This window comes from Furipterus horrens, unplaced genomic scaffold, assembly GCF_987537825.1.
Source record: "Furipterus horrens unplaced genomic scaffold, mFurHor1.1.pri manual_scaffold_9, whole genome shotgun sequence".
Classification (NCBI taxonomy): domain Eukaryota; kingdom Metazoa; phylum Chordata; class Mammalia; order Chiroptera; family Furipteridae; genus Furipterus; species Furipterus horrens.
The window spans coordinates 85,110,565-85,138,444 of record NW_028327179.1 but is presented as its reverse complement, the minus strand read 5'-3'; the positions used below and the strand labels follow the sequence as shown (position 1 = coordinate 85,138,444).

The window sequence follows — 27,880 nt, the reverse complement described above, 5'->3', positions numbered from 1 at the left end:
AGAATAAAGGTCACACATACCCCACAGTGAATGTAAACAGTTTTATTTAGAAACAGATAGGTACCTGTTTGCATTATAGAATATAAAACTTGGTTTACACTCTATAAAAAGTAACCAACATCCAAACTCAAGAGAGCTAGCATTCACAGGACACACAATGTGGGTGTGCAGCCACTGTCCCCCAGCCCCAGGCTTGACTGAAACCAGTAATAATAATCCAAAGGGATCATTAGAGATTAGAGTACAATGTTTGCTGCTGAGCACCCAGTATCCAGAAGTTGCTGTCTTAGCAGATAAGTTTGTTTCCTAAGTGTGTGACTTTAACGTAAGGCCTGGGTTCTCTGCCCTAGTGAGTTTGAGGCTCTAACTAAGCCAGGGTTGGTGGCATTATTAGTTATCTCTGGTCTTCTTAACAATAAAAATGGGGACTCTGGATGGCAGGGAATTTCCATGCCCTCTCTACTGGGGTTAAAAGAGTGTATCCACTCTCAAGAGCTCAATGCAAAGGCTGGGGTGAAGTTACATTTCTGGCTTTTCACCAGGCCAAGCAGCCCACCTCAACAAGATCACGGAAGACCAAAGGATACACCTAGGTTCAGGTTATAATAATCACCCAGCACCACCCAAATATTACCAGAAAGATATATGAAATAACAAAGGTTAGATATACATATATTTATCTTAGTAACCTGAGGGCTAAAAACTTGGAATACAACAAATTCTCTCAAAAGAGGTCCATCTGTAAGAAAGGGACCAAAAAGACAGTTTGTGTTATGTAAAATAGGGGTAAAGTGGGTTGGGGACAGAGGAGGTTTCTTCAGCTCTTCCTACAATGCCCCTTTTTTTGATAAGGATCAGCAATCTGTTGATCCAAGATAAACTTGTATTTTGGCAGTGGGGAGAGGGAGTGATGGGGGAATAGGGAGTGACAGGCCAAAGGCAGGAAGGGTAAGCAATGGTCCTCAAACCAAAGAACCCTCTCTGTAGGCCCTCTCATCTGTGAGTCTGAGCTCAACCTTTCCAGCTGACACAGAAATTGGCCTGGTAGTTAAGTGGTTAGCATTCTGAGGTATGAGGATCCCTGGTAAATTCAGCAGCATGTGGTTTTTGGAAACCAGACCACGAAATAAAAACACTGCAACTGAGCTCCTAACTAATACTGCTTTTTAACCACTGTCTGAAAGAGAAGAAAAAATATCCCCACTACATTGGAAGGTTCTAAATTTTCATCTAACGTGGTCCAAATAATCTTCTCTTTATTTTATCTTAGAATTTCTAAAGAGAACCCTCATTCAGTGATCATTTCTCTCATAAAAGGCACTTTCAATGACATGATTGGAAAGGAGCACATTTTAACCTCAGTGAAAGCAAACTTAATTACTTGGACACCTGGGGAAATAGGAGCCGAATGGGGCATTTACAGTGATTCAATAGACAAGACAGTCTTGAGCACTTCAACAGATGCACACCCAGAAAAAAGCGTGTGCCCTGAAAACACTTGTATTTTTCCTTTAGCTTTCCAGCTGTTTCTATGTATAGCCCTCTAAAAAGATCACACTCACTACTTGATTTTCAGGACACTGGCCCTAACTCTTCCTACCACAGCTGTGCTTGACAAAATTAGCAAACAGCTAAGGCCTACAGGGAAGGGGGAAAAAAAAAGGATGAATGAAATCAGGTTGAGCCAAGCTCTCTTTCAGCACAGGGATCTGTCCTTGCCCAGATCATGCCAGGATCAGCTGTTGGACCTGTGGCAACTGAACAGAATATATGGTCTCTACTACTGAAGAAATATACTTGTGAATAGGCAAGATTATTATCTCTGTAAATATAAATTGTGGAGTATAATTTTTCTTTTTTCTCTTTTCCAAACATTTTTTTACTGATCTCAGGCTTTAAAAATTAGCTTAGTTAAGTCAGAATTATAAAAATTACATGGTAAAGGTTGAGAAAGAGTAAAGGGCTAATTTTTGCCTACAAGTATGAGTTGAGGATCTTGATCCTTCATATCATATCCCCAACCAGAGAACAAATATAAAAATAAACACACCATGTTATACATAATACAAAGTGTAAATCTACAAATACAAGTGTACTAATTAGTTGTTCCTCAGAAGCACGGTTTTCCTCCAGTCCCTCAAAGGAGAAGGAATGGGGACGGGAAGGTTTTCGTTATGTTTTTTCACGTCTTAAAAAGTTTGTAATACCAGTCTCAGTAGCGCAAACAATTTCACGTGAAACCAGAAGCTGTAAAAATAAATTATTTTTGGAGAAACGTGGGTTCCTCTGTCTGCAGCTCAGAACTCATCATGTCGTACTAAGGCCTCACCAAAATCTGTGGCCTGGCTGCCCACAAATAAATCATACTTGTCAACAATCTCCTCCTTGGTAAGCTTGCCATCCTGAAATTAGAGAAGAGTGAATTGAGGCAAATATATCTCCCACTCCAAACTTAGAAACACTGCTATAGAACAATCAATAGTGGTTTGGCAGGATTTAAGACTCTAATTTCCAGTAAATTAAATGTGAACTCTACCCACACCTCCACCTCCCTGCCCTGTACACAAACACACAGAGAGGGAAAACAGCAATTAATATGTTTTCCTTAACAAGAAAGTTAAAAGTGGAAGGAAAGAAATAATACAGCTCAGTAACTCAATGCCAGAGATACAGGTTTGTTTCTTGAGGAGAAAACACCCCCTTGTGAGCAATATCTGGGACATCTAGATAAGGGCAGATAGTCAAGAAGAACTGGGTAAAATACTTCAGAGGCAATGAAGTCATTACCTAACAGGAACAACAAAGTCTGCTAATATCAAGCATAGCCCTCACTTTCCATTACACCCCAGCTACCAATCAGATTTCAGACACAACCCCAAATGAAGACTCAGACACTCATCTTATAAACTCTCTAGGCCGGAGTCCCATGGGATGATTACATGAGTCTCCTTTTCTTACAAACCTCAGGACACAGCACCTGGCTACTGAAGTGACTGAGTGAGAACTCAAAACAGACTGACCCTTTAGAAGGCTTGATGATAAGAAACCGCTTTTAAAACTGAAGATTAGCCTTGATAAAAGAATGTTCAGAACACTAAAAACCCCCAAATTTAGATGGATAACACCACTCTTAATGAATTAAATGCCTCAGATAATTGATCAAGGACAATTTTAAAAGGCTCCAGGAAAAGCTTATTTATAACCTACTACAAAGGACTTGATTTTATGAGTTAAGAAGGAAATAACCGGCTTTGAGTAGGTAAAATGAGCCTTTAATTGGTAAAAGAACAAAGAAAATAACAAAAAAAAGCAAAGAAAATTTCCTGGGGATCCAAAGAGAACAGAAGCTGCACGCCAAGCATAGGCTACATACAGAGGTTCTTTTCTGAAGGCTAAATTCCTCCAATGCTGTGCACACTGGGCAACGGGATTTCTAAAATGAGATCAGATAGCTAGTGCTGCCCTGTAAATTTGCAACTGCCGACTCCAGTTTGGGTGCAGGCTTAGATTAATTAAGACCGTTAATGCTCTATGTACCTTAATAGAAAATTTTCAGGCAATCCCCTGGAAATAGACTTCCATCATTTCTAGACTGTTTGGGCCTGGCCAGACTTACCTTATTTTGGTCTGACTCATAGACTAGGTGCCTGGCTTCTGCCTCTGCATGATCATAGTCTGAGGGAAGGATCCAGTCTTTGGTCTCTTCCTTGTCCATCTTCCCATCACGGTTTTTATCTCGAAACTCAACGAATTGTTCTCTCTCTGTCTTTACCCATTCAGGTTCATCAGCATTTCCATCATGGCTGTACATGTCACCTGTATGCACAGACATACAGAGAAAAGATGGGCTTGTCTTTTTCCAAAGACTGCTCCCTGCTAATCTGATCTAACCCTCCTTCCTCTTCCAACTGTTGGAACCTAGTAGCAGTTACAAGGGTATTTTAGGCCAGAGAACTTAGAAACAGTTGTTTCCTACATTCCATTTTACTCCAGGGTAGCTAATTAAAACCATTAGTTTAAAAAAGGTGCTATTTTAAATTCTCAAGGAAACTTGAGAAGCGTATAAGTCAAAATTGTCTACCAACCAATTATTAAGTATAATGTACCTTTAAGATGATGGTCATATCCTTATAGAGCCATATGCCATGATCACATTTTACAAAATCAACTTCTTGCTATTATCTAAAACCCAGTCCAAATCTGCATTTCCTAACTGTTTTTTGAAGTTGGGTTGTTTAGCCCTGGCTGATATGGCTCAGTGGTTTGAGCACCAGTCTGAGAACTGAAAGGCTGCTGGTTTGATTCTCAGTCAGGGCACATGCCTGGGTCCCCAGTGAGGGGGACAGGATAGGGTGGGGGGAGAGGCAACCATTTGATGTTTCTCTCCTTCCCTTCCCCTCTCTAAAAATAAAATTTAAAAAAATCTTAAAAAAACCAAACAACAAAAAGTTGAGTTGTTTAAATTATTTAGATGAATGATGGGGGGTGGGGTGGGGTAAGAAATTGCTACAGTATATTTTACGAGATTTAGTTAAGAGTTAAGGTACTTTAAAATGTAAAATAGTTACAGAAATTTTTCTATACAACTGTTTATACTTCTATTTAAATAATTTAGATGCCAATTTTATGATGTGTAAGGGAATACTGTTTGTCAAAATTCTTTTAGGAATTACATGAGTGAAAGTGTCTGAAGAATTCCAAGTTATGATACATCTAAATGTAGATACACTTCATGTAAGGTGTAGGAACACACCTAGAAGTCTAAATAGTTTCCAGCAGTTCTAAGCAAAGGTAGTTATGCAGCTGTGATAAAGGTTAAGTTGTATGATGGGACCCACAAAATAAAGGCTGCCCCAGGGGCCTGGCCCATGACACAAATCTGTATCTAAGTCAGCCTACATATATAGGAAATGCCTCACTGCCACAGAAACTGAACTGACATACTCCAATCACAACTCACCAAGTCAGGTTGCCTGATCCTCAAAAATAGGGCCTCTAGCCTTGTAAGGGGAAATACCTGACCTCTTGGCCAATCCCGCCCGGTTTCCTGTTACCTCTTCCAAAGGTCTATAAAACTCACTCTTGCCCCAAATCTGCAGGAAGAGTGCTCCACTGTTTGTGAGGTACCACACTAGCTCAAAACATAGATTGTTTTCCCTGAATAGAGGACATCAAGCTCATTACTTAAATTATTCTTGTCATTTGAGGGTTAAGGAGCTACTCCTTCCACCTTAACACAAGGAGTTAGTTCCCCAGAGCAGGATTTGCTAACTTCACCCCCACAATACAGCACATACAAAAAATGTATGTTTATGTGACCCACTGCGCTAGTGTCCTGCCTGGCTGTCCTGAGGGTCAAGGAGACCTTTTACATTATACAGACTGGGAAGTTGTGAATTGGAGAGTGAATAAATGTGTGCTTAAAAGACATACTTTTAATAAAAGCTAGAATATACAACATAATGCCAGTACATTTTAAGGCAAGATGAGGAGAGATACAAACAATACTACTTAATTTTCCATTTAAAAAGGATTCAATCTACATAATGTTGTTAAAGATTTACTACTTTTTTGAGATTATGTTAAAAAAGTTTTTAGGGATACACATGTATCTTAAGAGATACTAACCAAATGTTTATCAATGAAATGAAATGATTACTGGGATTTACTGTACTTCAAAATAATAAAGGAGGTAAGAAAGTGGATATGGATTTGAAAGGACTGGCCGTGGGCTGATGGCTCTTGGAATGGGGCACAAGTGCATGGGATTCAAGATACTATTCTATCTAATTTTGTGTATGTTTGCAATGCTCTATAACAAATTTAAAGAATAAAAATATTCAACAGTATAACTGAATAGTTTCTATTAATGCTAAATTTAAGAGTCAAAGACCATTAGTTTCTTTAGGATCACTCTCAAAAAGATAGCACATCCCTAGAAACTGGAAAGACTTTCATCTTTACAAAGCCCATTATCTGGGTCTAGTAGATGATTTGTAAAAGAAAGCAACAGATACCCAGGATAGTTTCAGCAGTTTCAAGACACAATTCCTCTGCCCTGAATCTATGTGATGGGGAGGGAGACAAAAATATCTCCTTATTTGGCCTCAATGCTTGATAAATGATGGTACTCAACTGTTATAAAACCTAATTTGTCTCCTTAGCAGGTTCAAATGAGTCCCTCAGTTTTACCAGTGATGACAAGACGGCAAAAGCCAAATTTTTATAAAAAGACAAAATATTTAACAGTAGAAAAAGTCACTCCAAAATGGGCTTAGTAAATGCACACAGGCATTTATTTCTACTGTGCTGATGAACTCCACTAAAATCAATCAATCAATCAATCAATCACTTTGGGAAAAAAATCCTAACGTTCCACTGCTCATCTCTTTTTCTCTAAAAAAACTCAAAGTACATCATTGAGTCTTAGAAAAAAATAAGTCTAGAAAATAAATAGCAGGTATAACTAAACAAAACCTGAGTAAAGGAACGATTATTCAATGTAGTTTAGGTGACAGGAGATAGGAGTAGGGGTTTAGCCTCCCTCTCATGCTTAAAATAAAACATTTAAGGTAAAGATCAGAGAGCTAAAAACAAACTGGCTTACGAAACACAAAACCAGTGGTGCATTAGCCCTGGCCAGTGTGGAGCAACCATCATCCCATAAATCAAAGCTCATGGGTTCAATTCCAGGCCAGGACAAATGCCTAGGTGGCAGGTTCAGTCCCCAGTCAGGGTGTCCTACAGGCAACCAATGGATTTCTCTCTCTCAAGTTGTTGTTTTTCTCCCTGCCTCCCTCCCCTTCCCCTCTCTCTAAAATCAGTAAGCATGCCCTCTGGTGAGGATAAAAACAAAACAAAACAAAAAACCAGTGGTGCACAAGAATTAAGTTACTATGAGTAAATAGGAGAATGTGAAATACAAAATTACCTAGTATCTTTCAAAACCGAAAGACATTTGTATCAGATATTCGTAATTATCTTTAGTCTCTTCTCTACTTATCTTAATTTCCATTATAGTAATTGTGAAACAATTTGCTCAACTACTTGGTAAGAGAATCGACTCCTTTATCTAATGCAAAGAGAAACTGTAAAATTATTCTGAGGATAATAAAAACAGCTTTACTTGGGAGAAATTAGCCTTGAAGGTGTAGCATCCCCCAAAAAAATCTTCAAAGAAAAAAGACAACTACCAGGAAAAATGGCAGAAAGAATGGAGTGACTTAAAACAAACAAACCAATGAGAACCTAAATGGAAAACACAAATGGAACAAGGTGAAAACAAAAGGCTCTAGGAGGAATCAGCAATCCTGGTCCCTCATTCATCCACCAGTCTTCTACTCCCCATCTTCGTCTCCTGCGTTTCCTAATGCCAGGCTGGGCTCCCTGCAACTCTTTACTGGCACTTCCACAGGGCATCTGGGATGTACTGTATCAGTGCTGACCTCTATGGCAGCCACTGGCCACATGTGGCTACTGAGGACTTGAAATGTCACTGGTCCTAACTGAGATGTGCTCTAAGTGTAAAATACATTTTTAAAGACTTAGTATAAAAAACAAAAACCCTCAATAATTTATGATAATGTTGAAATTACAGTATAGCACAGAATATTTGGTTACATAAAATATTACTGAAATTAATTTCATCTGTTTATTGTTTTTGATGTGGCTATTAAAGTTAAAATTACATGGGTCTCTCACATTTTCATTCTGATTGGACAGTGCTGTTACAGGTGCTTTACCACCATCCCCTATTCCTCACATCGGTCTGGCTTAATAATGTGCTGAGAGTTGACCAATGGGATAAACTGTTTCTATGCGTAAACATATCTTCCAAAGCTTCTCAGCCACTTCTAAGAGAAATGCTAGAAAAAAACTTACCAATATACTCTTCTAGATCAATGAAGCCGTCAGCATTCTTATCTATATCCTCCATTGTTTCCTGGACAGAAGGGAGTAAGAAGAGACTAAATTTAGTATCTGGATAAATTAGTTTTGGCAATTATTTATTATTCAAGTAAAACACATACACATATACATGTATACATTTATATGTATATGTGTGGGTATGGTTAAACCATAGGAAATTACTGTTTTTCTAGCTGAAAAATGATAAAATATTATCAATGTTTTATGCTTCAACCTAAAATAACTGTGGGTCTTCTTGAAGGAATATTGGCAATGCTTAATAATGAACTATCCACTAAGTCCATGATGATCTGGTAGTCACAATCATGCTGAAGTCATACTAACAGGAGATGTGACCAGTGAGCATGTCTACTGATGCAGTCTACATTTTACTGGTAACTGCCTTCTGTGAGAATTATTCAGTATCACCATTATTACACAGTTCCTGATTACTGGTCATAGGATATTTCAAAGAACAGGATTTTCTCTCATGCTTACAATATGAAGCCACCAGTGAGATGGCAAAATGCATTATCTGATGATAAGTATTGTCACGCTAAACATAAAGTCTTAGGCACCTAAGACAAATGATGTGATGATAGAAAAACAGTGACAGACCTTGGACTCAACCTGGCCAGCACTTACATAGCAAGTCATTCTTCCAAGCACAGAGGAGAGGCGGAAAAGGAAAGAGTGTAAGCAACAAAAAGGGAAACTAGATTTCTGTTGAGAATCCCTGCTCTTACCCACCTGTACTACTATATCTTTCATGTAATCATACTCCTCAGGGTGCAGGAAAGCTGTGAACTCCTCCTTTGTGGCAATGAGGTCTCCATCCTTGTCTGCCATTTTAAACCTCCGTTCATCTCTAACCATCATCTGTTTATAGTTAAATCCATCATCAGGGTCTGGATCATCTAGAAAACAAAAATTTAGGTTAAATGTTAAAAGTCTTCAAGAAAACTACAAATGTGTGGGTTGGGGAATCAATTTCCAAGAAAGAAACACCAAGCAATGAAGAAATAACTTTTGATTACGCAAGTACAACTGCAGCAGTGTAAACATTCAGAATGTTCTGGTAATCAAAGACCTCAACGTGAGGTACAAATTGAATGTAAATGTTAAATGTTTGCCATTCAACATGGAACGCTGACTATGTAACCTTTATGTAATTCTTCATAGTTATTGGGTGTTGAGGCAGTTTGAGGGCTTGAATTTTCTAGTTATAAATGAGGGGCAGTGGTGGTTCTAATCACACAGTCTGGATTTGAAGCCAAACTACCACTTTCTAGCTGTGTGACTTTGGGCAAGTAACCTAACTGTGCTTCAGTTTACTCATCTGTAAAATGGAGATGATAATGGTTCCTGTCCCATAGGACTGTTATGAGGTTTAAAATGAGCAAATAAATCTAAGTACTTAGAACAGTGCCTGGCATGTAGATGACTTTCAATAAATGTTAGCCATTGCTATTTTTATTAATCATTAGGATCCCATTAAGAAGCTAGATATCAAAGACCTTCAATCCCATTATAGGCCATTTGGATTCAAGCAATAGAACACCACTTTGTAAGTAAGGCACACATTAAGGGTAAGGCATGATTGTTCCTGCAACATATTGATCAAATTAAAAAAAAAAAAGACACGGTACTAGTTTTATAAAAAGACACACAGGGTCGCCTTCATAATAGTATCACACTGACAATTTTTGACACTGTAGTTCAATCTTTACATACTCAAAGCACAATTAACAAACAAACAAACAACTATTCCTCTATTTTGAAGTGTGAGCTGCTTGAAGTTTCATTCTTTGTTGAGTGTCAAAATTCAGTATAGACAGCTTACTGAATCATGAGGCTCTGAGAATTCTATGTGCGTATATTTAAAGTCATAATAGGGAGAAGATGGAAAGTTCAGTACTTTTCTCAGATATTATCTCTTCTACACAAATAATGTTTCAGTATTATGTAATATAAACAAGAAAGATAACAGAAGACAACTTATCCATTAAGACTAGATTCTTAGCTAAGAACCCTTTTCTTCTCCTTAAGAGTAAAATATGGTGACTGGAATCAAGGAGCCTGATAATACACATACGTAAGGATGAAAAAGGAAAACATAAACTTTATTTTCAATGACTAAACTTATATGCTTATCATCAGAGCTCAGAGTGCTTTATCTGTCCTAAGCACTGGCCTGCACACAGCTTTGTGTGGGCTCTTGATCTAGTTTTGGCATAGGCATTGTGGATCTTTGTTTTTTATATTTTACTTGTGGCAGAGACAGTGTTACTGGTCCTTCTGTGGAAAGCAGATTCATTATGACAGATTTTAATTAAAAGCTAAGATGATTTATACCTGAACTCTAAACTGAATCAAGAACACACAAAACACTCCTTCAGCCCTTCTGTAAGACAACTCATTATCCTGTGGGTGCTGCTCACCCACATGCCTCCAGTAAAAGATGCCTTATAAAGACATTGCTTCTCCAGCCGGTGCTTCAGCTTATGCAAAGTCTGTCAGCAGAAATACCCATTACATTGAATCATTTGCCCAGTGAGCTAACAGAGCTCTCAACAGATTTTTATGTACATAATCATACAAAGAGCTTAAGATTTTTTCTGGGCAGCCAGTGAGTGCCTAGGTCTGAGCTAGGATTTATTACCATACCATTCTATTTAGATCACCAATAGCCTACCCTTTGTTTTGTATTTATAATTAATTCCAAATAAATCAGGAGGGTCCTAGCCAGAGAGCAAGAAACACAAATACCTCCATCTGCCCTGACTTTTTAACGCACGTGCTCTTAATTGGGTGAAGTCTATGTTTGGTTCTTGGCTAAGTGTCATGCTTGGAGACAGATTGCCACTTAAGTCTTAGGAATGAGAACAAGCTGACACAAAAATAAAAGTCTCTTCACTAGAAATGCATGTGGTCGTGTAATTAACATGGACAGCTGTTTATCTAGTGGGGGAAACAGACAATTACACACACTCACTGCCTATCAGGGGTGGAAAATGCCTGGTTTAACCTAGAAATTTGTCCAATTTCTGGGATAAAATGCAAGAAGGAACATTTATACACGCTTGTCCCATATTATAACCATGTACAATAGCAGAATCTCACTAACAAACACCCTAAATCATTAACTCAGTAAGATCACCACCTAGCATTCCATAGCAGGCAAGGGTAATAAGCAAACAAAACAAAACAAACAAAAAAACTACTAACAGGTGGCCCAAGCACCCAAGCTACCAAATCAACAGAAAGCAATAAAAAAGTCACATTTATCTGCTTTGAAGCATTTGCAAAAGCAGGCTGATAAAACTCACATGCCATATAAAACAAATGGGAAATTTTCATTTCTAAACTTCAGTAAGCAGACATACTAAAATAAATTTTATCAAGGAAAACTATCTTGAATCTTTATTTTATTTAGGAAAGACTAATTTTCTTCCTATTCTCACAAGTTACACAGGAATCTAATTTAATTTTGTTTGAGTTTCAGGTCCAATACCTTAATGTGACCACATCAACAGAAATTTCAAAGCCTCTTGCTTTGCGTTGCTGGAACAATGTAGCCTTTTAAATAAGATCTACTCTAAAATGATCTCTCTGAGAGATGACAGAAATAAAAAATGGTAAAATATTATCTAAAATGCTAAAGATGGAGAAGACGCCAGGACCCTGAAAACCAAAATTAAACAAAATTTTAAAAATACATAACACAGAAATTTAAAATTGATAAAGTAAAGGGAAACAGCTCAGCATTGAACTGATTTAAGCATTTTCTTCCTTTCCCTCACTGCGTGACCCATTTATTTTTTTGACTCAAGACCATGGCCTCTGCCAGGCTGACATCTTGCCCCTTACCCAGGTAAGTGCCATAAGTCACGTTCCTGTACTCATCCCAGGAGATTAAGCCGTCTTGATTCATATCAAACTCCTGCCATTGGTTTTCAACATTGTCATATATGTATTTCTTCTGGGCGTGCTTAATCCAGGATTTCAGCTCCCCCTCCGTCACAAACCCATCTTTATCCGCGTCTATCTTATCTACAATCATTCTACAAGACAAAACAGTTACGTTTCAAGGTGTCAGCTCCACAAGGCTTTTTCCCCTAGATAGTAGGGACCTACCTAAAACGTAGCCGTAGGTGGCATTTTTATACTCCTCCCAGGAAACGAGGCCGTCCTCATTGAGGTCATGCCCCTTCCACTGTCGCTCTACATCCTCGTAAATCCAGCGCTTTTGTGCAAATTTAATCCAGTCTTTGAGCTCATCCACAGTGACAAACCCGTCCTTGTCGCCATCTATTTTACTTACAATCTTTCTGTAGAAAATGCAGAGAAATCCAGCAAAAGGTTAAAGGGACACAAAGCTCTGGATTTATTTAGCCAGGTGTGTGCTGTGACCACAAGTGTTGTTGCCCAAGGTTAAAACATGTAAATAAAAATTGTCCCCAAAACAAAACAGCCAAATAGGCAACTGAAAAATTTTCTTTTTAGTACCCTGTTACTGGTCTGTAATAAGCCATCTGGATGAAGGCAAGCACAGTCCATGGCTGGTTCACTTGGATCCAAAAGCAAACCCAGCCTATCCTTCTAGACAATGGTCAGGATTCAGGAATGAATCTTCTCCAGTCTTTGTATCAAACAACATCTGAGTCTTCACATTTTTAAAATTTCTTTTAGGAGAATCACAATTTCTTGGTAAATAATCACAACCACTGGTATGGTTTTCTAAAAATTCAAAAATTTAAACCAGACTTTACAACTTGCTGCTCCTCTTTTAAAAAGATAAGACTTTTGTTAAAAATAAAAAGATATCAAAAATAGTTCTGGGATCAACCTATACCTCCAATGAAGATCATTTAAAAAACAAAACAGGTACACAAAGACAGAAGCAAGTTTAGTCCAATAAATGGCCAGTAGCTTATTATACACCGTGTCAAACTGGATTTCTACATGTAACTACCAACACAGAGAACACTGAGGAAATAATGCGGGAAAAGTGCATCTCTCTGAATATGAGAATGTTAATAAGCTGAGAGGGTTAGCATGCAGATGATAAAGCAAAACTACAAAGCTCAGCAAGCAATATACTCCGTCCTTCATGAGCCTTTTTTCTAGATCTGTAATCTTAATTTAAGGATTTCAAAACATGTGCATGATATAAAAACTCCTGTTTAAAGATGTAATCACCTACTCAAAGTCACACAAGGAAGTGGCCTAGTTTGGAATAGGAACTTTAAGTCAAAAGTTCTAATAATTGAAATCATGGCATACCCCTAATGCTCTATTAAATGCAGGATTGGAAAACATTGTCACTTGGTAGCAAATAATGTCTTTTCCCAGTCTGTGCTCATTTCGCAAACTCACTGGAAAGTGATTAGATCACAAGAGTATGAGTGACACTGTGAGAAGAGATTCATCTTGATATTGATATGGTGTTAGGTATAACTTAAAATCCTATAATTAACAAGCATTTTCCTTCAGAGAATGTATAATTTATAGCTTTTGATCTAAAATGTTAACATAAAAGGTAAAGCAGTGAAGCCGTCTCTTAAATACCCTCCTATCTACATGGACATAGGACAAAAAATTATTTGCAACTTTAACCCTGTAGAGTTTTAACAATACTAATGGTACCAGCTACCAACAGTGCTACTGTACCATTCAGGGGGAAAAAAAGGGCAAGGTATTAGAACCCCACCCATTCCCCCCCCCAAATTTTAACTATTATAAATAGCCTAAAAACCATTCTACTTATTTCAACAGAAATATCCCAAATGGTTTAATCCAGAGGTTAGAAACCTTTTTCTGAAAGGGACAGACGGTAAATACAGAGTGGGGCAAAAGTAGGTTAACAGTTCTGAGTACATGAAACACTTTATTTTTGTATTATTATTTATTAATTATTGTATTATTTTTCCATACAAACAACAGTAAACCTACATTTGCCCCACCCTGTAACTTTTACTTTGATGGCCACATGTTTCATTGTTTGTTTTGTTCTTTGTTTTTATTAACACAGCCAAAAGCCAGGCTTCCCCAGCCTCCATACCCTGCCCATTCAGGCCAGCTAATTTTATTGGCCACAGTCTACTTTTCCAAGAGACCATGGAAGTATAAATAATAAAGCAAGAAAAGCAGAGTAAATATAGATGTGTGTGTATATATATTTATTTATATATAAAAGCCATTCTTATCTCGCTGGCCTTCCAGCCTACAGGCAGTTGCGAAAGTACACTGGAAGTGGGTGTGTCGTATTTTAGACGCAAAGCTCTAAAGTCTGATCTTTAAAAGCCTACGTAAATTTATGAAGCTGTGACACTGGAGAACATCACAGGTGTAGTTATGACACGACTAAATAAGCATTCATTCCAGGACAGACACAATGCACTTAGCAGACCTTATGTTATTTTTCCTAAGAGGTAACACATGCCTCTACATTTCAAAAGGCATAAAACAGATTTTTCACTTTTGTTTTAAAGAACCTGGGTTAATAAGTGCACTCCAGCAGGGTTTATCATATTTCTGAAATTGCAACATGCAAAATTTTACATAGCTGAGCTGGGTAGCTCAGTTGGTTAGTGTCATTTGATTATGTCAAGGTTGTAGGTTCGATCCCAGTCACAGCACATACAAGAATCAACCAATGAATGCATAAAGTAAGTGGAACAACAAAAATTGATGTTTCTCTCTCCCCATTCGCTTCCCCTATCTCTAAAATCAATCAATAAAAGTTTTTAAAAAATTTGTATATATATTCATGTGTACACTTTTCTGAGGAAGTCTTTAGCTTTCATTATATTCCTAAATGGACTGGGTCTGTCCATCATCAAAAAGGGATGATGAACTGCTCTAGTTAATTTCTATAGCAAATACATCAAGGATGAGAACTTTTTTTTTACAATAAAGACCACCATCTCAAAACAAATTCTCATCTGAAGGACACATAAGTGAAAATTAAGGATACTTAAGATTTCGTTGTGGGGGTGGGGTGGGGAGGTTGAGAATAAACACAATAAAAGGTTCTATTCGTCAAGATTCTTAACAAGAAAATGAACTTAAAATTTTGTAGTAAAATTGTTTTAAAATGCTTCCTGTGGTCTTTTAGATATTACTACTAAGATTTATAAACAGTAGTCAATTTTTACAACTACAGGTATGAATAATGATCTTGTCTCCTAATAATTACCTTCCTTCTAGAACAGGTGGAAAAGAGGGGGAATCTCTTGTTTCCAACATCTGGTGTTTGCTTCCAAAAGTATGTCACCTTATAAACTGGGGATATTTGTCATTAGCTCCAAAATTTGCAGGACACAAATCGTACTTGGTTCATTCATACATTCCATAAAAAATACAATCTTATTCTAATCAAATATGGAATCTGCTCATGTGTTGAACTTCTAGTATTTACTAATCACCGAAGAGAATATTTTCTCCCTACTGTAAACTGCTAGCAGAGCTATTCCACCACTGCCTGCACTGAGCCAGAGCATCCTGGCTGACACCAAACCTAAGGGCTCTTCATCATTTAAGAGTAATTCTGTGAAGAGATATGTGGAGACAAAATGTGGGTTGGACATGCATGTTATTAATAGGCAAGGCATGAAGACACCCGCATGCAGCTCTATTTTCAGCTGGGAACATTAGCATGTTTATAAGATTAAAATTAAAAGTGAGCATGGTCTCTCAAAGTTTAGAAAAGCAACCTAACAGAAGGCTGACTCTTTACTATATTTGTTTTCTCTAGTTTCAAATGTTTAAGGATAGTTTCTCATTCTACATGGCAAAATCTTTTGATTATTTCTGTCAGTATTTAAGAATCCTAAAATATCACTCAAAGCAAACCCTGTAATGTCTCCTAGGCATAGCACTACCCATGAGAGCAAAATATTTTTGGAAGTTCCTACATGGTACAACTTTTCAACAGGTCTCTTAACTGTAATTCAGAAAGTAATACCAACTGTGATCATTGAGGAAAAAAATATTCTTTAAATTAACCTGCATTTCCTTAAAAGGAAGGCTTTGAAAGAGCCAAAAGACATTCGCAGACCCTCAGTCAGAAATAATCAACTGGGCCCTGGCCAGGTAGATCAGCTGGTTAAGAGTGCTGGCCCAATGCACCATGGTTGTGATTTAGATCCCTGGTCAGGACACAAACAAGAATCAACCAATGACTGCACAAATGAGTGGAACAAATTGATGTTTCTCTCTCTAAAAAAGAATCAACTGCAACTCTTAACAAATCAATGCTTTAGGCAAAAAGACACTTGCTGAGAGGGTCATGGAATCTGACTAGGCCTAGCTGTTACTGACACAGCAACTCATACTCTGACATTAAGACTATTACCTTTAAAGTCTTCTAAAGGGCTCAGTTGGTTTGTTTGGGTTTTTGTTTTTAATTAAGCAAATAATCTGAGAATGAAAACAAACAGGGTAAGGGACATTCTTGGAAATCATAAACTTTACAGAAATGAGTCCAGAGGTTTTAATTTGCGGTTTATTACCCACGCAAAGGCTTGGCTGGGCAACAGTGACTAGGTCATGAATACTAAAAGGGCAGGAACGAGAAGCTCTTCTTTCCCCTACCATGTAACGTCCCTTTGGGATCAAGCCGGGTCCTTTAATATTTGTTACTTTTATACAAAAATGACTTTGCTTTGTAAAATGAGGTAAACACTTATTCAATGGAGAAATATGTGAAAGCCAAGTGTTAAATTAAATTTTAGTGTTAGCAATTCGGCAATTAGTTTTCATAAAATGTGCTTCAACAAAGCTTTAATGGGTGACTGCGACAGAGAGAAAAAAAAGAATGAGCTGATTTATAAAGAAACGTCATTATCCAAACTAGCCCCCTAAGAGCTGACACCTTACCCAAGTCTTTCCTTGCTCTCTTCTGGTGTCAGCTGATCAAAGGTCTTTGCTTCTTCAGCACCCAAGAAGGCATCATGGTCATAATCAAAACTCTGAGCATCATTGTGAACCTTGTCGCTAAGCTGAGGCTCATGATGTACACGGTCCTTCTTTTCCGTGGGCTTGCTCAAGGCAAAGGCTGTGCATAGGGACAGGCACATAAGAAACTGTCGCAGGTCCATGATAATCAGATCTTAAAGAAAAAGAAAGGTGGTTAATTCAGCAGGCAGTAAGCTTAGTAATTTAAGAAGCTCACACCCAGTTAAATTATTGATTTGTTATTATCCCAAATATTACTTATCCATAAAATAAGTATGGTAGAAAATACTTTCCAGTTTTATGGTGAGAAATTTTCACCATTTTCCTTCATCTGATTGTATGTTGACAAGGAATTATAGTTAAAACATCCACCTTGTAAATAGTCTCCCTTTAAAAAATAACATCAAAGTATAACTTTAATCCTTTGACCCAAGTTTTTAAGACTTAAAAGTGAAAGAACCAAGATTTAAATCCAGACCTACTGACTCCAATACTTTACTTTTTATATCGTACTACATAAATGACCTGATCTTCAAACCTACCTGGTTCATTATTAGAATCACCTAGGAAGCTTTGGAAAAGTTTTCCCTATTGAATTAGAATCTCTGAAGTTGAATCCAGGCATTTGTAGTTTTAAATGCTTCTCAGATAATTCTGATCACCATCAGATTAGAAGCCAATGAAATATTTAGGCAGCATCCTTGGCTTATAGCACCAACCCATCTCCCATGTCCAGGCTTGATCTCAAATCCCCTTCAAAAATCAAATCATTCCGATGGTACGGTGATGAACAGTAACTGCTTTATCACTCCATATATTGTGTTTCCCAAGCTTTCCAGGCATCAGGATCACCTGGAGTACTGTTCCAAGTACAGCTTCCAAGGCCCTACCCCATCCCTTCAGAATCTCTGCAGTCACAGGTGATTCTAATGAACCAAGGCTGGAACATTTTATTGAAAAATGTGACCAAAAATTGCAGAGAAACTTCAGGATAGTAACTGATTTGGAATGCCCTACAGATACACCACAGTACTGCCCAAAGAAGTTAAGGTCTCTGACAGAAAACAGTAAAATTAAAAATCAAGGGGAAAGATTTTTCCAGGCTTTCATATTTAAACTATTCCTTCATCAGAACAGGAATTCTGAATGACTTCCCCCCTGTGGTAAGAATGAGTTTTTGCAATTTGACATCTCTTACTCATTTCCCTTTATGACCAATGGCTCTATTCCTAGATGGATAGGTAGTTTTAGGCAAGAGGACTGTCATGGGTGAATTGCATTCCCTTCAAATAAACTGAGGTCCTAATCCCTGGTACTTGTGAATGTGACCTTATTTGGAAATAGGATCTTTGCAGGTATAATCAAGTTAAAATGAGGTCACACTGGATTAAGGTAGGCTCTAATTCAATGACTGATTTGAACAAAGACACAAAGAGAAGAGAATGCCATGTTATGAAAAGAGGCACAGATTGGAGCAATGTACCTGTGAGTCAAGAAACCAGAAGCTAGGTGAAGAAAGGAAGGGTCCTCCCCCAGAGCTTCAGAGAGCCCTACCTTGATTTCTAACTCCCAGCCTCTAGAACTTGGAGAGAATACATTCCTGTCCTTGTAAGCCACCCAGTTCATGGTAATTTGTTACAGCAGCCCTAGGAAACTAATACAACGTTACAGCACAGGGGAACACTGCAACACATATAAGTTAAGTGCATTACCTTACCCTAAAATCTGTAGATGAAACCAGTCAAGACTTCACCTTCTCCAGGATATCACTAGTGGAACAATCTAGTCTAAGGGATCACATCTTATACATAAGTATTTTTTAAAATACGAAAACTCTTTCAGCATAGCTTCTCAATCCAGTGGTTCTCAATCCAGACTGTACCTTAGAATCAATTGGAGTTTTCAGAAAGTACAACCGTTATATCCCACCTCTATTAATATTTTTAAAAGACTAGATTAAGAACCACTATTCTAACCAAACTCTCAAACAGCCATAATAATAATACCTTAAGAAATCTGACCTGAAAGTATACTTAATATGAAGGAACCGCCTATCTCTGATCCTGCCTCAAAGTCTGGGAACTAGAACGAAGTGTGCGTTGTGCCAGGGGATAAGGAAATAAACATGCCAATAGGTTAAATATATTTCGATGTATCCATTTTTCATATAACCCCAAACAGTAGCTCAAGGAAGTTATAATTGTATTACTTGGATTTATACAGTCCTTTGGATTCAATGATGCTAAGAGCAGTTAATGATAAGTGCTTTATATCAAGATTCCTTAAAAGTAAAGGAAAGCAAATAAGACAAACAGTAATGTAGTGAAGGAGATAATGGGAAGCAGTCACTTCCCAAGCGCCAATTCCCAAAACGGATGGTTGTTAAGACTGATGAAACCTGTGAAAGGAAGCAATGTGAAAGCAAGACCTAGAGACCCCAGAGGAAAGGGAAGAAGGCGGTACTTTTCCTAAGCTGTCCTCACCAATGTTAAAATTCAGCTAAACTTCTAAAAGTTTGTCTACATTTTATTTCATGCTATCTGATCAAAACACCCAAATTTAGATATAAAAATATCTGTACACAGTTGTTCAATGATGATAAGTTTATAATGATAAAAAATGGAAAGCAAAGTGATTAAGAAGTACAAATTGGCAGTTACAAAATAGTCATGGGCTGTAAAGTACAGCATAGGGAATATAATAAATAAGATTGCAATAACTCTGTATGAAGTCAGGAGGCTTATTGGGGGGATTACTTCATAAGTTATATAAATGTCTAAAAACTAGTCTGTACGCCTGAAACTAATGTAATATTGAATGTTAACTGTAACTGAACCAGAGACCTAGTAAATCTATATTATGGGACACTACACAGTAATTAAAAAGAATAAGGTGGATCTATATGCACTGAATCTGAGAGCTCACCGAAATCCATTAAATGAACAAAAACCCACCCATCCAGCAAGCAAACAAACAAAGGACAAGTTGGAAAACAATATAAGACCTCATTTATGTAAAAAGCAAAACCAAACAAGCTCAACAGGTTGTTTATATCTGTATAAAATGCAGGGTATAACATATATGCACAAAAATGGTACAGGAGGATAAACATCTATCAGTAAACAGTGATAACCTCTACACTCCAGGGAGAAGAGGTGGGGTGGGGAGGTTGGTGTGATGTAAACTTTACTACTGTCCTCTGTTGTGTTATTTTTTGTAAATGAGCACACACTCATGTTTATTACCTTTTTGTTACATTTTAAACACTATTATAAAAACTCTTTTCAATATTAGGTAGCAAAGCAAACATTTTCAAGCCATTTTTTCCAGACTGAAAAAAGACTAAAGAAAAAACATATCTATTCTTAGGACAAAACCCTATTAAAATTTTTTTTTTGTCCTGGCTAGTGTGGCTCAGTGAATTGCGTGGCAGCCTGCAAATCCAAGGGTCGCTGGTTTGATTCCCAGTGAGGGCACATGCCTAGGTTGCAGGCCAGGTCCCCAGTTGGGGGCACGTGAGAGGCAACCACACATTCATGTTACTCTCCCTTTCTCCCTCCTTTCCCCTCTAAATAAATAAATAAATAAAATCTAAAAAAAAAATTGTTTTTCTTTTATTGATTCTAGAGAGAGGGGAAGGGAGGGAGAAATACAGGGAGAGAAATATTGATTGGTTGCCTCTTGCACACACCTGAGTGGGGAGCAAACCTGTAACCCAGGCATGTGCCTGACCAGGAATCCTGAGACCTTTCAGTTTGCAAAATGATGCCAAACCAATTGAGTCACACCAGCCAGGGTAGAAACCCCATTTTTTAAGTAAAATACTGTATACTCCTTTAGAATAACACTCTAGCCTACATTCAATAATTTAACTGATCAATCAAATCAGTGGAACAATGTAGAGAAAATTAGAGATTTAGTGGCTCTCTTAAACGTCAAAGTGAATATGCTTTACTTAAGAGCAAAATGAAACTTCCATCTCAAACTACTACTTTTTAGACAAATAAAACTCTTTTGAGACAAGTAACAAATTATACATATGTGTTGATATTTTGTGATATATCTAAACAATATCTATAATGTTAAAGGCTTACAGAATAGCAAGTAAAATAAAAAGTCAGCCCTGTCTGGTGTGGTTTAGTGGATTGTGAACCAAAAGGTCACTGGTTTGACTCCTGGTCAGGGCAAATGCCTGGGTTGTGGGCATACAACCAATCGATGTTTTCAAATAAATAAATAAAATCTTAGAAAAAAAAACAACAGTCATTGCAACAGAGGATTTTCCTTATGCCTAATAATAAGGGGACTCCACATTTAGAAAAACTTTATAAATGATTAATGACATCCCCAGAATACCCTAACAATTCTTGCAAACCCCAAATATTACAATATGAATAAATGCTTAAGCCCACTAACATTATGGAAGTCTGGAAAAGATACTCTACAAAGTTCTGATACATGTGACTATAGAAATGTTAACAAACTGATGCACTTCGATTTAGAGAGAAAACTACATTTAAGTTTGAGGCTTATCATCTTGATACTTGATAAGAATTCCAGAGTAAAAGCCAAGTGATCTGGTTTTATCATCTATCCTTTTCCTAACTTCCTCTCAATTAAACTTTTTAAGCTTTTTACTTATTTATTTTTAGAGAGAGGGGTAGGGAGAGAGAAAGAGAGAGAGAGAGAAACAGTGATGTGCGCAGATACATCAAATGATTGCCTCTTACATGCCCCGAACCTGACCCACAACCCAGTCATGTGCCCTAACTTGGAACTGAACCGACGACCTTCTGGTTCCCAGGCTAGCACTCAATCCACTGAACCACACTAGCCAGGGCTAAACTTTTTTTTTTTTTTTTTTAAGTAAAGATTTTATTTATTTTTAGAGAGGGGAGAGAGGAAGAATGGGAGGAAGAAACAGTGATGTGAGAAATATCAATGGGCTGCCTCTTGCATGCGCCCGGACTGGGGAACGAACCTCAAATCCATGCATGTGCCCCGACCCTTTGCTCTGCGGAATGATGTCCAACCGAGCCACACCAATCAGGGCTCTCAATTAAACTTTCAGTCCCACTCGTCTAAAGGTACCTCCATTTAATCAATTAATACTTCTAAGGTCTCCAAAATCCAAAATCATTCCTTCCCAGACCCCACTTGTTCCCCCTTTCCTTCACCCACAGTCTCTAGCAGTTGTCGACGTTGCTGTCTTTGCTTCCTCACCATCTACTGTCACCCTGAAACCTGTCATCTACCACCGATAAAACTGCCTATGAGAGTCATCCAGGACCACCTGATTGGCAAAGCCAATGATCCTACCTTCATCTTTGCAGCAGGCAATGAAAACACTGCATTTAATATAATTTTACATATAACATAAATTGTATATAACTTAAATGCATATAATTACTTTGTGCCCACATATACTCGTAAATATATCAACTCCTAGCTATTAGAAACTTTGACAAAAGGCCCCTTGTTTGATAATTGTAAATACTAAAAAAAAAAGTACTAGATTTATGTAAATCCATATTCAAATAAAAATGTTCCAAGTAGAAACAAAGGATATCTCCTAGGGCAGGATATTTTATGTGGGAAGAAGATATGAGAAGAGAACAAACCCACTTTTCACACAAGGCATTTAAAGAACTACATTAGTACAGTTATTTCTGAAGCATCTTTCTCTCCAACCAAACTGAAACCAAATTAGAGGAAGCTAAATGACCCTTCTTTCTAGGAAAATATATGATAAACATAAGTGAAGGACTTGGCTGTATAAGCTTTTAACACATGATCTAGTAGGTAAATCAATGGCTGTGAAAAATCCATCTTCCAACCTCCCATTTCTCAAATGACCTATAAGTTGTTCTAAAATTCTGTATCTCCCTCAACTAAGGGTAACATCTTTTTTTAATCCTCACCCGAGGCCGTTTTTTCCATGGCTTTTAGAGAAGGAGAGAAATATCGATGCAACAGAGAAGCATCAATTGGTTGCCTCCTGAATGTGCCACGATGGGAGCCCATACCCAGAGCCGTATGCAGCCCAACCAGGGGTCTCATGCACCTGTGCCCAGACCAGGGATCAAACCCCCAACCTTTCAGCTACGGGATGACACTCCAACCAACTGAGCCACGCCAGCCAGGGCTGGTAACATCTAATATTAAAAAAAAAAAAAAAAAAAAAGCCTAGACTTGCACTGTCCAGGACAGTAGCTACTAGCTACACGTGGCTACTGAGCATTTAAAATGTGGCCAGTATGAATTAGATGCGGTATTATCATTATACTTTATTATCGAACAAATAGTATTTTATACGTATTGGATTAAGTTAAAAATAATTTTACCCGTTTTAAATTTTCACATGAAAACTTAAAGTTACATGTGTGGCTTGTATTATATTCATATTTCTATTGGGTGGCGCCATATTAGACACAAGAAAAACAGCTAGAAAAAATATCATCAGCCTTTTACAGTACATCACCAATAATTTTCTTCTGGAAGTCATTTTCATGAATTGTTCCAGTAAATTTATAAGAAGAAAATATTAATGGTATAGGCTTGAATATCTTCCAATTAACAATGAGCCTTAAGAATCAGTTTATTTTATTTTATCCATTCAAAAATTTCCTTATAATTTTTTTTCCTTAAAAGCTCTAAATTCTTGCCATTTCTTCCTTTTCCTTCAAGGCAGTTTTTGTAAAAATCTGTTGGTCGCAGAACACTTAAAACAAATTGTTTCAGGGAAATCTAGATGATTGGATTAAATTCAAATTCTCAAGAATATTAGCACTGAGTGATCCCACAATTATTCTGGTTGACCAAAGACATTGCTCAATGTGGGAGAAATGGGTGTGGTGATGAAATTCCAGTCCTCTGAGCTGGATATTCAGGAAAAAAGGCATTCCCTCTATAATGCAGCAAAAGCAGGATCTCACTGCTTCAGTGTGAATGAGGGAGTGGGCGGGGGACAGGAGAACCTAATGGCAATTTAACTATACTAATGCCCAGGACATAAAATCTAGAAATTAAAGCTATTTGGTTATCTATTTGACATTCTTTACTTACAAACCTTGGGACAAGTACCACCAATGGATTATCACATTAAAGTAATAATGTCATCCTTCATAACTTTATGTTATGATAATAAGCCCTGGCTGGTGTGGCTCACTTGCCTAGAGTGCTGTCCTACAGACCAAAAGGTCGTGGGTGACATGCAAAAAATAAAAAAGTTATAATGATAAACCATTTACGCAATGTTTCTCTCGTGATGAAGCAAATTTACATTAATTCATTAATACAGTCTATTTATTTGTGTGAGTGAGGGCACACATTTATGAGACAGTTGAGTATACAGAAGTGCAAAATTCAGTTGTAGAAGAAAAGTTTTAAGACTGATAAACTAGTTCTTACTTGGGCTTCATTGGTTCTATAACTAAAGCAATGCAGTAAAGGCTTTAAATTTTTCTGGCTACAAAATAAAATTTTTTCTTTGAAACTTTATTACAGCCCTGGTTGGTGTGGCTCAGTGAATTAAGCACCAGCCTGCTAACTAAAGGGTCGCAGGTTAGATTCCCAACTGGGGCACATGCCTGGGTTGTGGGCCGGGTCCCTGGCTGGGGGCGTGCCAGAAGCAACCACACATCGATGTTTCTCTCCCTCTCTTTCTCCCTCCCTTCCTTTCTCTAAAAATAAATAAATAAAATCTTTTAAAAAGTTATGTTTAAAACTTTAATACATAAGTAATTACCATAGGAATGCAAGGCAAAATGTAGGAACAAGAGTCTTGGTTTCTAGTTGTAATTCTGCTGTGCCCGTGTAACTTGCATAAAGTCCTTGAGAGTTTGATAGTTGTTTTAGCTCAACCTCCCTTCAATGCCAGATGTCTATAAATAACTTTTTATTGTAGATGAAAAGACCTATCTCATATTATCACTCCAGCTGGAAGTGATCTGTACCCATCCCTCTAAACCAGCAATTTTCAACTTTTTTCATTTCATGGCACACATAAACTAATTACTAAAATTCTGCAGCACTCCAAAAATATATTTTTTGCCTGACAAAAAAAAAAAAAAAAAAAGGTGTAATTTTGATTCATTCACACTGGATGGCTATTGCTGTGTTGGTGTTGTCTTTTTTATATTTGACACAATCTAAGGGAAAAGCGGTCAGTGTTCCTGACTAAATAGTCAAGATACGGCATGTTTTAAAAATTCTTGGGGCACATCAGTATGCCTCTCGCTGCTTTAAACTTTTATAAAATTTGCTTGTACCACTCCACAATAATGACCAGAGACTACTTTAAGTTAACTCCCCTACAAATGCCACCTTTTTGGAAGGCAGGGATCTCAGCTAATATAAATTAATATCCCTCTGAAGTCCCTAATACAGCGTCTGCACTTTTTATATACTAAGCATTTTACTGGATTAGTTGGACGGTACTTGGCAGCAGTGTAGTTCCTGCCTGTCCATGCTCCCCAACCCCCAATTCTCCTTACCGGATATGGCCATCGCCAGCAACAGGAAAAGTGTTTTTTCAGCAGTCTTAACTCTAATACATAAATTACAACATCAGCAAAATGCTTATTTAAAAATTCAGATGATCTAGGACCTTATGGCCTAGCAAGCATCTCCAACAGCTAACCCAAGGCTACACCTCTGTCCTTTCAATGCCCCTGTTATAGAAAAATCTGTGTTAATATCAATGTACTGATAATCCATACTGGTGCAATGTATGTAAGATAACATCAATAAGTATCTTTCGACACATCGATGGATGAATGGAAGCAAACTGATCAGACTGAGTGACGATGAGCTGATTTCGAAGTTGTATCTGAGTACCATCCACTCAGATATACTCAGTTCATCTATGTCAGCTTATGGTTCTCCCAGTTGTGATTCTCAAAAGGACTCTATTGAAGACCCCTGAATTACTGTAAAACCCAGATTATGCCCAAACTCATCCTCTCTATACACCAATAGGAGGGGGGACCCCAAAACAACCAGAATTATCTTCTGGAGGGCAGGCCCCTTGTAGTACAGGCTTCCCCCACTAGGTGAGTGCTCTAGGAACCCATCTGTATCATTGTACCAGCTGGAGTTGTTGTGAGAGGCTGTGCTAGGCTTCAGTGACTTTTTTTGGGAGATTCTCCCAATGAGTTTGCCTCTTTCACGACAGGTGATTTAGGAGTGCACCTGCCCATACCGCACTGAGTGTTCAGCAGTTTTTAACCGAAAATGGCATGACCCCTGTGCCCTACCCTCCCTAGTCACTCAATCTCACCCTGAAAAAATAATTTTTTTGTTTCCCTGGATGAAAAAAGTCCTCAAAGGGAAACGTTTTGCTGATGTGAAAGAGGTGAGACAAAAAAAGGGCAGAAGCACTGAAAGGCATCAAAATAGACTTCTCAGTAGTGGAAAAAACTTGATAGGTGCATTGCGTCAAATGGAAAGTTCTTTGAAGGTGACTGAAGTTTAAACATGTGAGAATACACAATTTTTAATAAACAAATCCCGTTTCTTGGGTGCCCCCTCAAATAATTTATATGTTATCCATCTGAACCCTCATTTGCACGCTCTGCAGGACTACATAAATTCTTCAGCGATGGCCACCGTTTGGTACTTGGTTAACTAAATCTATTGAATAAGGTCAAACATGCATTGGTCTTATGTCAAGTTCCATTCTATGACAAAGATGAACTTATCAGAGATGAAAGATTTCTACCTCCCAGCAACCTTATGATTTATTACCATTGACTTTATGGTTCATGCCAGGAAGTAAATGAAATTCAGTTCTCAAAGACACTATTCTGGGAGTTTATACACTCAGGAATGGAGATCGAAGGCCCTCGAGTTTTATCAGGAGACCCAAGGAGCTCTTGCCTTGATGCAAAAGCAGCTTCTCAAGCTACCAACCATACTCGTCTCTAAATCAGGGCGGCTGTAGGGAATTCAGTTTTTACTTGGGGCATGCTAAAAATCATAATTACCCGCTGGGGCAGAAGCAACAAGACAAGATATAGATACAATCCCCTAATAAAGCTTTTAACACTTTTTCCCATCGCTGATGGAAGCATGCAGCTACACATGGAAGCTCGAAACATTCGTCTTTTCTTTAATATCATAGAAAAAAATTTTTTTTAATCCAAGTATTTTCATGCTTTCTCTCCCCCGTTGTTTCTATGCCCTCAGAGTCAGAGAACACGGCTTTTCTGGCAGAAGCATCGCACTCTCGGGAGGTGGCCTTGGGGCGGGCTTGGCAGACACAAGCAGGCTCGTGAGAGGAAGGTGGCTGAGAGCTGTTACAGTAACTACCCGACTGCCCTCTGACCTTCAGGAGATAAACAAGAGTGACCCTCTCATCCGAGAGCTTCGTTGAGGGGCTCAGCGAGTGGCAGGGCCCAGGGACGGAGGACGAGGACGTGGCAAGCCTGGCACAAAACAGTACTCTAGAGGTGGTAAAGCCGAGGGCCGGAGATCGCCAGGACCGAAGCCCCTTCCCAGAGCGCGCCAGAAGGCGAGCCGCGGCCTCCAACCCAGGCTGCGCGCCGAAGGCCAGAGGGTCGCGAGCCGGCTCAGGCCCCAGGTCCTCGAACAGGCAGAAACACAGGCCAGGAACGAGCGAGACCCCTGCCGCGCCAGGTGCGAGGCCTGAGGTAAAAACGAGAGCGAAAATGGACGAGTCTGCGGAGAAAGGGTCGAGCTTCGCCGTTACTTACCTTCCGCCGCAGCACCTACAGCCCAAGTTACCAGCGGCAGCTCACCCACCGGCTCAGCTCACGCGCGCTAGCACCACCTAACCGGAAGCGACTCTACGCGCCGCCCTTGTTCGCCTCTCCAGCGGCCACTTGACCAATCAACAACAAACTCGCAGCTGACGCAGAGCTTCCCTGGGTAGCCATTGGCCCCACAGTCGCGTAGCCGGGATTGGCTGGAAAACGCCACGTCCCCGCCAGCGCGCCTAGTTGCGTGGACTGAATTCCAGCCCAACTGGTCCTGGGTCCTGCGGGACGGC

The 27,880-nt window shown here is 38.5% G+C and overlaps 1 protein-coding gene across 2 annotated transcripts; it reads right to left on the bottom strand.

Moving 5' to 3' along the window:
* Positions 1–27: 27 nt before the first annotated feature.
* Positions 28–17,020, bottom strand: CALU (calumenin). Of its 2 annotated transcripts, none has more exons than XM_090287474.1 (6): positions 16,792–17,020; positions 12,046–12,239; positions 8,659–8,825; positions 7,882–7,942; positions 3,617–3,816; positions 28–2,402 (listed from the first exon to the last, which is right to left on the bottom strand). In XM_090287474.1, the coding sequence occupies exons 1-6, from the start codon at positions 17,010–17,012 to the stop codon at positions 2,298–2,300; spliced, it is 948 nt and encodes a 315-aa protein (XP_090143600.1). In that variant the 5' UTR covers positions 17,013–17,020; the 3' UTR covers positions 28–2,297. The 2 variants fall into 2 exon arrangements, with proteins under 2 accessions (XP_090143600.1, XP_090143601.1); XM_090287475.1 differs by lacking the exon at positions 12,046–12,239 and adding an exon at positions 11,779–11,972.
* Positions 17,021–27,880: the final 10,860 nt, after the last annotated feature.